Source organism: Stegodyphus dumicola, chromosome 3, assembly GCF_044657685.1.
Source record: "Stegodyphus dumicola isolate Sdum_Otavi_A_Nest chromosome 3, ASM4465768v1".
Classification (NCBI taxonomy): Eukaryota; Metazoa; Arthropoda; class Arachnida; order Araneae; family Eresidae; genus Stegodyphus; species Stegodyphus dumicola.
The window spans coordinates 170601009-170616106 of NC_140770.1; the positions used below are offsets into that span (position 1 = coordinate 170601009).

The window sequence follows — 15098 nt, forward strand, 5'->3', positions numbered from 1 at the left end:
TAAACGCTATCACATTTACAACCTGGTGAGAGTTGACGAAAAGTAAAAGTGATAGTATGGACCAATTCATAAGATAATATATTAATTAAACCAAAAACCTTTTGCAATATTTCAGTCGTTTTTATGGCAGACACTCATTTCTAAAACAAAATTTAATGTATTTCGCAGAAGGCTGGAGTATTATAGATCGGTGGCGGTAGACTTAATAGATTTTGAAGAACGGAGTTTTAATCTTTAAGTTCTAAACCTTCTCATACTACATGTTTATAGGCTAGGGAAAAATATGGTAACGTAAAGGAATTCTGTTGCCGCAGGAAAGAGTATAGATTTGCAAAGGATTCGATGGACTGTATAACTGGCAACAGAACAATATTGAAAATTTTGATTTGATGTTTTAAACTGTCTTTTGATTATTCTGTGTTGGGTGTGCTGCGTTAACCATGAGACCGATTATTGTCGACCAGGAGGGTTGTAACACACTCGTGTATTACATTACCACATGTTCATCGTCCTCCCAGATTAAGATTTTGTACTCAAATGTAAACTACTTCTATATTTACCTACGTTACATCATAAGATAAGAGCTAAGAAAAGGCTTTGAAGTTTTATTGGAATAGTTTTTTTTAGACTAAATTTCAATGTCCTTAAATTGGGTGTAAATGCTTTAAAAAATTTTTCTTCAGTTTTATGGAATTCTAAATTGGAATTATAAATAAAAAAATTGAGACCATGAAATAATTGTGTCTTTGTTTTCTTTGTTTTCCTACGCGTACGACAATTTAGCTCTGACTGTCACAGAAGTTTATAGGATGTGACATGAGCACCTCGGCACAGTTTTAAATTGACTAAAGAAATTACGATTGACTTTTCCTTATAGTTACATGACACTGCAACATCCATCACGCAATTCAACGTCACGGTCGAACCCAAGGTGATAATGACCCCCAGAGAGAGAAGAGTCTGACCATTGGAGTGCATCCGAGAGTAGAGAACATCTTCAAATTAGGGCAACATTCCCATCATGTATAAAATGCCTTCAGTGAATGCACCTTATTATGATCTGAACCTCTATAGAACGTTTTCATATCTGAGCTCTTCAAGCTGGAAGGTAAGTGCAATGTTAGTTTTTATTCCATGGCTTCTTCTCCTTGCGTGCACTCAGTATTTTGAGCTGTAGAATAACATGCTTCAAGATTCAACGTTACTAACTAAAAGTGTTATTTTATTGTGAAAAAAAGGCAAGATTCGAGACGCAGTCGCGGGATAAATGGCCTAGGATTTGCAACCACAGTTCGTTAAATTTGACTGAGGACATAAAAAATGAAAAAAACTGGAAATCAAATAAGCAGCAGTAAAGCAAATATCTAAATAAACTAACAAGCATTATGTAGCATAATTTTCAAGCTATACTTTCACTTAAAATCTATTCAAATCTTGACAATTCAGTCAACGTAATGTATGAAAAGATGTGTTCTCCTTAAATCGGAAAGAGAAATCGTCTTTTCATACAATTTCATAAATCGGAAGAATTTAAAAAGAATATACGGATGAAAATCAGTTTCCATCATTAATTTTGAATTGGTGCTTCTAAAACTCAGAAAATGGAACGTTGGACTTTGAAGACTTATATTGGTGTAAATAAAAAGACGAAAATGGCTTTGTATAATTTAGATATACGGATATTTTACTATATTTCGGAGGTATAACGAAAGAAAAAGTGTAACCAAAAATAAAGCAACTATGGTTTAAATTTTAGAGCACGATTACTTTTTATTTTATTTTATTTTATTTTATTTATTTATTTATTTATTTATTTATTTTGGTTGCTTCTTTTTCTATTGACACTAAAATACAGAACGGTGAAGCTCGCAATATATGGAAACGATTTTGGTAATTAATTTTTACCCATACACGGCGTAATACATTCTTAGCTAAATTCATTCTTATCTATAGCTCCAATTTTCCATAAAAGTAAACTTTTTCTTAACACATTAACGTGATTTTTTTTCCATTGCTCTTGGGTTGTCTCCCAAAGTCCATTCAGCTTCTTGGATGCCATTTTCTCAAAACTCGTTTTAACAAATCGAATGCGCAAAAGTCCACAGGACAAGCATCAAGTGAATTTACAGGTAATTCATTAAATTGATATATTTTATTCCTGTTTCTGATTCTTTCTTTGCTAAAAAAGCGGCAGTTAGACGTGTGACTATTTAGAAGTGACTTAGACGTGTGACTAGTTAGAAGTGACTTGGAAGTGTGACTAGAGCCTTTGTCAATATGAAATTGAACTTTAGAGATGTCCTTTAGAGGCCGAAATTCCTTCTTCAATTCCTTGGTTTAAAAATATTCTGCTGATAGTACAATTAGTTAGTTTCAGACCTTCCCTGAGACTTTTCTGAGTTTTATTCACTCTTGTAACAAAATCCTGCAAATGTCACAAATCTGGTTGGAAAATTTTCCATACATTCAGGAAGCCATTCCGTACTGCCATTTTCGCCAGTTGAGTAATTCTTTTTATTAGACATTTAAATATACTTATGCCTCATCGTGCGTTACTGTTAATTTCCGTTTACCTGCAGCTAAGTGTTTGTCATACAATTTTTTACATTTTGTTTCACTTCTTATAAAATGCTGTGACAAAAGCAGATTAATTTAGGTTTAAACATGTTCAAATCTTTTCGAAGGATTTTACTTACAGTCCCAGAAGATGCTACCAGTTACGACGTAATGGAGTTTTGAGTGGGTAGATTTTCACTTCATTTCTTCACTTCAGAAACTTACATTTCTTGATATCTATCTACATTCCAGCAACCTTAGGTTGAGTTTTTCGGGCCAATTTCCCCCCCCCCCATTTTTACTTTCAGCTAGACGCATTTTCTCTTTCGAAGTTAACATGTTGAAAATAGTTTTCTTTGATTTGCAATAACTTTGATATACAATTTAAAATTTGCCACTTTTCAGTTGTTGATACGCTGTTCCCTTAGAAGCACATTTAAGTAACCTTTGAGCACCTATCAGTTACAGAAGCCATTTCCAAAATAAATCTCTTATTCTGCATTCTAATTAAAATAAAAAAAGTAGCAGACGATTATATTGAAGATGCCAAATCTTTATCTCAAAATGCTAACGAAGGAAATTTAATTAGAAAATCATTTCCATGACGTGCGAATAGCCTTCTATGAACGGGAAGTCAATTTACTACTAAATGAAATATTAATTTTCGTCTGAAAATTAGCTTTTATATATTGTCCATTAATTAATGGAAGCTATAAAAAAAGCTTCTATAAATTATTTTCATCTCTAAGACTTCTGAAGACATTTTAATTAACTTTCTGCATAAAATTAACGAGAAGAACTAATGAAAGAACACTCGATAATTTACACTACTTTAAACATGATTTGAAAATCGTTGTAATAACAACAATTAGGAAAATTTCTGATGTTCAAAATGATTGTAATGAATATTCTACCTAGTTCAAATCCTGAATTTATTTATTAATATTCTTCTCGGGTTTAAACAAATTGTTCAACAAATACGTCTTTATGTTAAATTGAGCATTTACTGTAAATTACACGATTTTCCCCTGAAAAACAGAGCAATTATTTTATTAAAATGATTGTAATTATCATCGTTTTTATCACCAGAATATTCCAAAAAAAGTCTTCCTAAATTAGTTAACAAATATAATTAAATACATTTCAAATAAACCAAAATAGCATATGGAGCATAAACGGCATCGAAAATAACGTCTTTTTTATTTATGGTGAAGTTTGTTATTATTTTGAATAAAAAACAAATAAACAACGAAAATAGAAAAGAATGCTAAATTCAAGCATTCATGCTTACAATAAGGTAATGGCCTAACAAAAATGTACACATGACAATAAATTTTTAAAGACACAAGTATACTATGATTGAAATTACAAATATCAAAAGAGAAATAATATTTTAAAAGTGTAATTTATAATTATTAGAAGAAAAATATTTATTGATTTTTCAAAATATTTTTTTTAGTTTAATAATATTTAAAGTAAAGTTAAATAAGTTGCCTTTTTGTATAATTGCTGAAGTAAGAATTTTCAGAAGTATTTAATATTTTTATGATAATATTAAAGAAATCATAATTAGACCTCAAGAATCTTATTACCGAAAAGTTTATATTTATTAATATAAATTTTAAGAATTGAAAAAAAGAACTAAATGTCAATATTGACATTTTTGAAAACGCATTTTATATTTTCTTTAATACTGATATTTCAAAAATGCAGTAACTACGGGTTACAATATTTAGAACTAATGCTTAGTGCTTTAAATTAGCCTTTTTTAATCACAGCAAAATAAGGTTAAGATAACAGGAGATTATCATAATAATCCTTTCCTTCTATCAGTGTATATGAGTGTACTTACACAGAAGCTGTAAATAATTTAACAAAGGGGGAAAAAAGACTGCAATTAAAATAATTAAAATATCTTTTTATAGTGCTGCCATCTCTTGTTGATAATCTGAACTATAAACTGCTTCTTTTAACTGCAATGAAAATAATTGAAATAAGTTTTATGTAGTGCTGCTATCTCTTGTTAATAAACTGAACTATAAACTGCTTCCTTAAATCTTAGGCAATGGAGTACTAGAATAGATTAGCATATGTTGTATTTCCTATCCTCTTTTCATTGGGAGTTTTTGGAAGATTCAAAAATGAAAACCATACATTTAATTTATGAACTTCTGTTTTGAATAGAGAGTTGAAAACAATAAGAGAATTCAAAAAATATATTAAAAATAAATGGCATAAAATTAAATCACATACAAAACACTCTGTGTAAAATAGTCTATAGAATAAATTTTTAAATGAAAAGGATATTTTTGGGCTACTCTCATTACCAATTTAAGAAATGCATTCGTCAATATCAGGGAAAATTTATAGAGGTTCTGTCTTTTGGATCATTAAACTACTTAATGTAAATGTCCTCATGCCTTTATTAGGATGACAACTTGATGAAGAAGTTCCTCTCTCAGAAGTGAGAAAACAGAACTTTCAAAGTATTGTCCATTCTGATATTTCCACGCTATTTCAGGAGATGCAGTAATTAATTATAGCTTCATTTTTTGCATTCCTATCTGTGTTTTCTTCGATAATTCTCGAAACTTGAAAAGATGTACTATTAGTCGGAGTTTTGTGTATTGAAGAAGTATATCAAGGCCAACAGAAATCCTACTTGCTTAATAAACGTCTTTTGAAAACAATGTTTATTCAGGCCAAGTACATTCTTCACAAAGAAAAATGGAAATGGGAAAGTTCTATATATCCCGTTTTACTAAGTCGAGTGATAAAATTTAGCTTGCTTTTTTTCGCGAAAGTGAGACTTAACGATATATATTAGATTTATATATAGCATTACTCTAACAGGTATTTTGACATAAAATCCAATGCAAAAAGCATCCAGACGCATTCAGATTTTCTGCAATGACATACAATTTTTTCCTATGTTTTGATTCTACGATTAAAATTATGCCAAACTGCCAAGATTTGTAAAAATCGCCCTACTTGTTTATAAAAAATTAGCTCGGAAAGTTTTAGCTTTTCAATGCTAATTGAATTTGGAATATTTTTTCTTAATATCTCTTTCTTTATTAAACTTACCTAATTCCTTATTTCACGGACCAAAATTTAGATTTAATCCAATACGCAGATATTTTCTGATTTATTTTTAAATTTTTTATTTTTTAGTAATTTTTACAAATTTTTCAAAAAATTTTTAAATTATGACTTCTAAAATTTTTACAACCACATTAAAGTTTATGCATTCTAGACATACTGGCAAAAAATTAGGAAGAAGAAGAACAACAAGTTTCAAGAAGAAAGAAACATGTTCTTCAGCACACATTCATAGTCCCAATTTAATGTTTTAAATACTAACCCCTTTGTTTAATTTATCCAACAGAACTTTTCAAGGGGTTATCTACTGACAGCTTTACATAGGGGTACTCTAAATAGGAAGAGGGCCAAAAGTCCTTTTGAGAGATTCATAGTAGGGGTAAAGGGGAGGGAGACTTTTGGATTTGGTCTCCCCCGGAATGCTGTCTCTCAAAAATGTGGGGGGAGGGGCGGAACTGAGCTAAAGTTGGGCTGCCACCTATATGGTGCTCAAGGCTCTTGTAACAACAACATTACTGTTGTTTTACTTTCAGACGCACAGCAATTGATTAATTCAAAATCGTAATTTTCTTTTCTTTTTTACAGTGCAGATTTTTTGTAGGCTTCATTTGTTGGTATATATGCAAGCAAGAATATTGAAGCAACAATCTTTACCAAGTCCGAGAGAATGTTTCACAGAAAGGCACTGATGATAGTTGTTTTCCTTATATTTTTATCGGTCTTCTCTCTACCCGTGGAAACTGAAGGAAGTATCTACAAGAAGATGGCTGAAGCCATGATGCATCACATGATGTCAGGCTGGAGCGACGGGTGGCAAAGCAAGGGAATCACACTGGGCTTGAAATCAAAAGGAATGACGGCCATTATTCCTATTCCGTTGCCAGTTCCAGTTTTCACCAAGGATAAAGGAGGTGGCGGTGGTGGAGGTGGCGGTGGTAAAGGTGGAGGTGGTGGTGGAGGAGAGAAAATCAAATATATTCCTATCCCGTAAGTATGTTTAAAAGAGTAAAATTTAAAAGCTTTTTTGGTACTTACGTATTATTACATCGAACCATGAAAGTTGGCGAAGATCCAGCCAAATTTGCGCCAATCATTTTTGTGGAATTCTAAAGAAAATGAAGACTCTTTATTTAATAAACAGCCAACATTTGACTCGCTTTGTTTTTGCGCTTCATAAAAAGGCTTTTGTTGATTTCTTATATCTTGTTAGCTTCGTTGATTTTAACAGATGTTGTGTCTAGAAAGCTACTACTTAGTTAATTTTTCCCATATACTATTACTCATTTGTCGATCATACTCAGCTTACCATATCTTGTCAATAAATACAATTTTGATGGTAGGATCCCATGACTATTGCCAATAGACAGGTTCAAATTTTAATTTTTTTTTCAAACTGTAAGAAGATAAACAGCTATCACAGTTAATTTTTATCTTTAATCATAAAAATGAAAGGTGGTTTATCAAGAAACTATCAGAGTTACATCAAACAAAAGCGCAGATGTTATGAGTGTGTTGCAACGACACGCTTCTCCATAATTGTATATGCATCGCGCTTTCGGCGACAGTTTCACGGTTGACAAGTTAATACATACGGACAATTTTTGATTATTTATTTTACTTGAGGATTCAAAACATTCTAAACGCTACAATTTTTTAATAATTTTGTCATATTATATATAAAATATATATTTTTCATCTATTGGGCATATCAGTTTTCTCAAACGGTTTCGCTCCAAGATTTCATAGCTATTTTGGATACCAATAAACATCATCAAGTAGTTTTTATGCATTTCATTTGCTGGTAATGATGATTTTTTAATATTTAGTTTTCAGTTCTAATATTTATACATACACATATGTAAGAAAGGGACAAAATATATAAAATAAACATTGACCAATAAGAGCTAATTTTCTAACACAAAGTTAAAAATTGAATACCTATTGCATCAAAAGCTCGGAAAAGTAACTAAAACTAAATTAATACCAAAATAAAACAATATTCATATAAATTTGAAGTAAAATTCACATAATATTAAACAATAATTGATAATTCTTCTCGTTTTTTAGTCAAGGAGTAGCCGATAAAAATATCAACACAGCTACGTTTCTGGATGAATTATGAAAATAATTTTAGAATTTTTTAAATTTAAAATAACGAAAGAGAATATACATTAATAAAAAGTATTAAACATTTTTAAGAATTTTTAAATTATAAAATAATAATATTTAGTGTCCGAAATTAATCATCAAAATATGTGACTCAAAAGAAATTAAATAGAAAATATATAAAACAAAATTTCAAAACGAAAGGAAGAAAATTCTTTTGGTTTAAATTTAAACTAAAAAAAAAAAAAAAAATAGTAATTTGGAAAACTGAAGAGCTAGCATAAACAGGTTACAAATAAGCAAACTGTCGAAATTACCTAAGTTCCGTAAATGTGAAAGTCTTTAAAAAATTCAAAAAGAAAATTAAAATCAACATAAAATTCTAAAATTCAATAGCAGAAAGCAGAACCAAATGAGGAATAAACTGTTAATTTCCAGTAAAGCGGAAGATTGTTAAAAACCAAAGTAAATGGTTAAAAATCAAATTTTTTCCTTAAAATGTTCCGTAATTTCATACAAAAATACAGTTAACAACTTAAAAAAGGTGGGGAAAGAGAAAACGATATCTGAAAGGTTTCAGATCTTAACGTTAGCCCAAAAGGATTTATTAAGGTTTTTCATGCTCCCGCTGAGCTCGCAGTCAACCAGCTTTCTCTTGTGCACTCACTCCTGATAACCCCAATTTTTTCTTTCCCCTCTTTTTTAAGCTTTGTTATTAAACACTATTTTTTTTCGCCCTTACGCCACATACAGTTGAACAACAAAATCATGAACTAAATTAAGTTTAATTTTTCTTAGTAAGATGGCTAACAACTTTTTTCTTTTCTTTTTTATTATTAGCTTCTTCTGTGGTAACTTTATTTATTAAATATCATGTTCTTCGCCCTTACGCCAGATAAAATTCTTCAACTGCAAAATCACAAAATATTTAAAAACAGCATATCTTTAGAATTTTTAGAATTCTAAATAGTGTTAAATGCTGCTACACATATTTTTATATTGGCTATTATTTCTTTAAAATTTAGATGCTCGAGCTTCTAGGAGTGCAAAATAGTTATCACAAAAAGAAAAAAATATAAAATGATTTCAATGAGTCCAGCTAGAGTTAATTTCATAAAAATATTGAATATTTCTAATTTGACAGCTCATGATTTTAATACATGTTTATTTAATCAATTACATTAAAAAGTAGAAAAAATATACTTATGAAACTGTGCTTATTGCTTTAAATCGCTTAGTGTATCCCTCGATAACCTTCCAGATAATATTTGAAAGTATTTTGGTCTTTGCTGAATATCAACACACTGACGTTTTCGGCTTGCCGTGTATTTTATTTCTGTCCGCGGCAATACATTTCTTTCTTAGATCCGAGTTTTTTAATTAAAACTGAAAGATCTTACATTTTTCGGAATGGCAACAGTCTTGCGCGCTGAAGATAAAAATGTCGATTAGTGTTGCCAATCCTCGCTTTCAAATCATTGAGTTTGTTTATCAAAAATTCATTAAAGTTTTACAAAATATGAAATAACTATAAACAAATCCGAAGTTCAAAATTCAAGCATCACCGTTCCCATATTGGGGCATAGGACTACGTTATTCAAAATTTGATGGCTCTACGTAGCATCGTTTTTTAAAATGCCAGGAGCATACATCCATACATACAGATTCATCATTATTTAATTTCTTTAAATATAACACTAGACGATAGTATTTGGCCGCAATAATATGGAAAGTGACATGCAGTTTATAGTAAATCGACGCAAAATCCTATTTCGAAAATAATAACCCCTTTTAAGCTAAAAAAAAAAGACAGAAATGTAATAAAAACTACAGTAAAATGTAGCAAAATAGGGAAAATTTTAAAGATTGCATAAAACCGTAACATGTATGTCCCACTTGCCGCAAACCCTGGGGTATAAACAGGGCGGCAAACTCTTGCATCTCTCAGAAACACTACGAAGGGGGTGGAGTGGAGCCTGTGAATCTGGAGAAAAACTGGTTGTCAAATTGCCTCTACTGGGTTTTGATATTTACTGACCCGTGCACGTTTTCGGCTGTAAAGTCAGTGCATATTCGCCAGGTGGGTAAGGCTGCACACTGGCCTGCCTTTGGGCTACCCGTACTTACTGGCTACCCTACTTATTGGCTCGCCGGAAGTACAGGGCTTTTCCGGTCTTCCACAGATTACTGGAATTTCAGGTTCATATGCTTTTACACCTAGAGTTGAGAGTACTTTATACCCCAAGCATAATACAAATAGTTTTTTAGTACTAAGCTAATATTCACTATCCAGGGGGATTTATTTTTAGGTATCTCAAGGCATTGCAAATTGCTAAGTTGGAATTGTGAGGGAAAACAACCCGGACAGAGGTCCGCCCTTCTTTCCCTACAACCAACCTCTCGAGTGGACTTTCGGCTGGCCGTATGTTTAGAGTGCCTCCATGACACATAGACACTATACATTTAAAAGTATCCATGCCTTTTCCGGGATTCAAACCCGAGCCCTTCGGTATGACAGCGGCACTAACCACTACCCATCTAGGCGGCATGTACAAGGAAACCGAAAGGAAAATTTAGTATAACTATGCATATGTAAATACATAATAAATACAATACCAAAAGCATTGTTGCGTAAACCAAAATTTGCCTTCAGCCAGGATTCGAACTACGAATCTTCCTACAGCTAGTTAAAGATACTAACTACTTACACCACAAGATTACGAATAGAAAGAACGCGATCATTCTTTGCACAATAAAAAACGCCTAATTTGCGCATTAAGTAACAGAACTATTCGTAGGAGACTGACTGAGTCAAAAAACTGATGTTAAATTCACATTAAATTTTTAAACAGAATATATGAGATAAATCATTTTAAAGTAACGTTTACTAAATATAGTTGGAAATTCCTGAATTGAGAAAGTTTTAGGTTTGATATTTAAATAACAAGAAGTTTTTCTGTTAAGTACTGTTATAAATATTCATACATCCTGATTTTTATTTTTATTTATTTATTTATTTATTTATTTATTTATTTCAGAGTACCTGCTGGAGGTGGGAAAGAGAGTGATTGGTGGAGATAAAATTAATTCCCTGATCATTACTTTCAGCTGGATCTGAAATACATTTACCTCATTTCCTTTCATCCTGTACATACATGAACCATAATAAAGATTGTAGAAATATTTCCATGTCATTTTCTTAACCATTCGCAAGAAATCAGTTATCCTTCATCCTTAGGTATTAGAGCATTATTTAAAACTGAATTACATGGAGTAAATAAACTTTATTTTTGAAGAAGAAGAATATTGTTACATGCGTGCGGGTTCCTAATGGATTGAATGCATACAGAACCAATAAGAGCCTGATGAAGTTTATTTTTCCCGAAAACTCACACAAAAAACAATAGTTCTGGAATGTTTCACACAAAAGTACTCATACAGATCTTCTCAATATGACAGAGCACAATCAGTAATTACCATTTCAAACAATTAAGAACGTTGAACAAGGTAAAGCAAGGAGCTTCAAATACGTAAGCTCACATTTTGATCTCTCGATACTCTGAGCTAAAGTGAAAATTCATCCTCTCTCTCCAGTCTTATATAGTTTTTCCCCGTCCGCTAAGAAATTTCGAGTACCTTCGATTTCGTGAAACATCAGGAAGGCATAAGCAGTTGCAGTTACTATGGGTCGGATACAGCTGCAGTTACACAGGGACCAGCCAAAATGTCACTAAATTATAGCCAAGCTTGGCGCCTTGTCTTTTGGAAATTTCTCGCCGAATTTGGAGACAAAATTTAGTTGGTAAAATTATCGACAGCTTGGTGCTGTCTCGCCAAGTTTGGCAACTTTTAAATTTGGCAACAAACATTAGTCGCCAAAATCGTCGCCAGCTTGGCGCCATCTCGCTAGTTTGGTCAGATAACAATTTATCTCAATTTCACATAAATGTTCAAAATTGTTCAAAGTTCAAAAATATATAAAACCTCAAAACATTTTTTAAAAATTGTGAAATACAGAAAACCTAAAATACGCCATAGAGTTAAAAAAAATACAGTTAAAATTGGAGTTTGCAAGCCAAAATACACTGACTTAATTCACTATTCTACTAAGAGCTTCAAATGTAAGCAAATGATGAGATCGTTAGCTTAGAGCGACTTAAACTTTGAAATTGTAGATAATTCTGCAACTGCTGTTTTCAGATTCACTAAAGGCATAAAAACCTTAACCACAATGTAATAAAAACATAATTCAATAACTTTTAAACTTCAATAACTAAATAGCAAAAACTGCACTATTTAGCCACATATGAGAATAAAAATACAGAACTTACCGAGTCGGAAAGAGATTGCGTATGTACATATATACACCAAACGTATATATATACATTTACGTATACCGAATGTATATATATATATATATATATCTTCGTGTGTGTGTGTATGCACAACTATGTATTTCGCAATGTATATCATGTAATTTAATCCCTTTTACTTGAGCTAATTTAACGCTGAAAGGTTAGGAGTACCATTGATGCCGCCGCCGGTGGCAGTACTTGTAGTGCTCACTGGAGTCACAATTTCCATCACGACTCGAGGAATGATGCCAGAATGTTGTTAGTTTTCTAGTTAGTGTGTGGGGTTAATACCTGCTTACTTAGGGTAAATATTAGGTGGCCCCCTCACTTCTACATAACATAACATATATATGTCTGATGGAGCCGACAGCGAAGAAAAAGAGAGTTGTACAGATAGATGTTATAGTAGTCTCATGTACAAAATTTCAACTACAACTATTCGTTTCTGAGTTATACGAGATACATATATATACGTGCGTACGTACGTCCTACGTTTATACGTACTTACATGCAGGCATCACCATAAAATCTCTCATGGATCCATTTTAAATTCATATTATAATGTGTTTTGGAAAAAAGAGTCCCATACGTACAGATGTCACACAAAAACATCTTTCAAATGACCTGAGAGCGGTCAAAATGGATATTTTCATTTAAATATGATTTTTCGCACTTGTAATACATCCTTTACTTCGTACAAGGAAACAAAAATTTTACTTGATTTTGAAGAACTGAAGTTGTACGCCAAAAAATTGAAAATATAAACTTTTTCGAATATTCCTATCGGGAAAACAGCAAGGAATGGTCCGATGGCAATTCGAGCTTTCAGTGCTCCATGGATGCGTATATTGTTTCAAATGTCAAAAGAACAGAAGAGTGACACTGAATGAATAAGCGAAGATAAAGTTGAAAATTGCATTAGCCCGAAACAGCATTGATTTCTTTTGAAATCCTATTCGACTTCGTCAACCAAACGGAATTCGAATGTAATAATAAAGTAACATTTCGAAAAATACGCGGCGAAATTTGAAAACATTTAAACGCTGTCAAAAATAAATTAAAATGAATAATATTTTTTAAGAAATGAATTCATGTGCATGAATTCATTTGTGTGCATGAAATCTGATAGTTTGGATTATTCGTGTTTTCCAGTGACATGCTTCTCCGACACTAGCCCGGATTATTAAGAGTACGTTGTCCTCGAAAACCAAACGTGTAGAAGTCGGCGAAGACGAAAATCGCGAATTCCAAAGAAGTTGACTCCAAAGAAGCTGGAGGAATACCAGTATTGTAATAAAGAACAGTTCTAACCAAAAAGAAACTGAAACATGCATTTCGCTATGAGAATATTTACAAAATTACTACGCTTCGTGTCTGACTATTTTAACTCGAAATCAATAGGATACAGACAAGGAAAGTCACAATGCGTACAGAAACTTACGATTTTTCTCAAGATTAATAAAAAAAAGCATAGGAAATTGATAAAAATATGCGAACATTCTCCGGATCCAAATTCTAGAGAACAGGCGCATGAATGTCAAAAATACCTCATCATTTATTTTTCAATATACGCTTAAAGTGAACTAAAATACACTAACCTGAAAACTAGACAGTTACAATTAAAACAAATAGATCGCTCTTACTCTGTCAACTATGTCCATTCATGTATTTAGTTAAATGTTACTTAAAATTGTTAGCTTTTAGAAGTTTAAAGAGTTTTTAAGATTAATTGATTTTAGCGTGACTTGTGAAATTCCAGAGTTGCATAAATATGGCTATCTTAGCGTGCAGGTATCTAATGTATCTTAGTGTCTTTAGTTTTATGTATCAGTTACAGCAGTTCTCGCATGCCAAATACGGCATTAGTACAAATCGTACATACATGATTGTGTATCCATGATAGTGCGTTCGGCAACGATTCGTATTTTGGCATCTAAAGCATGTAAAACTTGAATTTAAACATATTTTTGAGAACTTTAAAATTTTGCTTCAGCGTAGATGAACCCCAATCTTTATTTGCAAGAACTGTTAATAAATTCATTTCGGGATATACAATAAATGAACTTTGCGAGTCACGTGTGGCATGGGCGGAAAGCAGGTTGAGTATGAATGATTTAAATCAATAAAAAATAGAAGCAGCTGTACTAATAGCAAACATAGGTTTGCATCGAACAAAAAGTACAAACAATTTGCGAGTCTTACCGCACTCCTCCTGAAATTAATTCCACCTAAACCACATTAATTTGCAAGGTTGGCCGCATTCCCCCTGAAACTATGCATTTTCTCCCTGGCAAATTGCATGTTTTCAGGAGCAATGCGGTCAGTCTTTTATTTACCTGTTAAACACTTGGTTTTTATTTATAAGTACAAAAAAAAAAAAAAAAAAAAAAAAAGTGTGTTTACTTAAGTTGTTATTTATTAAAATTTTTCATACTTTTTTGTTGTACAATTCAAAAATAATAAAAAGAAAATCTGAAGGGTTTCAGATTTTAAATTACGTCCATAGGAAGCGTCTTTTTTTAACATTTCGTGTGCTACCTTTATTTATTAAATACCATGTTCTACGCACTTAAACCATAAAATTCACTTCAACAGCAATATCGTAAAGTAATTTTAAATTAAGCATATCTTTAGAATTACCGATACACAGTCTCGCTCGCTGTAGATAAAAATGTTTTTTCTCTACAACGTCGCCATGGCTCCCTTTGAAATCCTTGAGTTTGTTAATCAAAAATTCGTTAAAGTTTTGCAAAATATGAAATTAATAATAAACAAATTCCAAATTTGGGCTTCCAGATGCCCATATTCGCAGGAGGATTGCGTTATTCATAATTCGATGGCTCTAGGTACCGACGTTTTATCACAATGCAAGAAACATACATACATTTATGCAAATTCTTCATTACTTAATTTCTTTAAATGTAATACAGGGCGATAATATTTGGTGGCAACAATTTGAAAAGTGAAACAATGCAGAAA

General features: G+C 31.9%; 1 protein-coding gene across 1 annotated transcript; it reads left to right on the plus strand.

Moving 5' to 3' along the window:
• Positions 1-984: 984 nt before the first annotated feature.
• Positions 985-10949, plus strand: LOC118179440 (uncharacterized). The gene is made up of 3 exons (XM_035348615.2): positions 985-1108; positions 6244-6645; positions 10803-10949. The coding sequence occupies exons 2-3, from the start codon at positions 6326-6328 to the stop codon at positions 10843-10845; spliced, it is 363 nt and encodes a 120-aa protein (XP_035204506.1). The 5' UTR covers positions 985-1108; positions 6244-6325; the 3' UTR covers positions 10846-10949.
• Positions 10950-15098: the final 4149 nt, after the last annotated feature.

Bases quoted from the DNA above. Each gene is read 5' to 3' on its own strand.
- LOC118179440 (XM_035348615.2), top strand. From the start codon at position 6,326: ATGTTTCACAGAAAGGCACTGATGATAGTTGTTTTCCTTATATTTTTA. The intron at 6,646-10,802 runs GTAAGTATGTTT...TATTTATTTCAG, and splicing joins ATCAAATATATTCCTATCCC to AGTACCTGCTGGAGGTGGGA.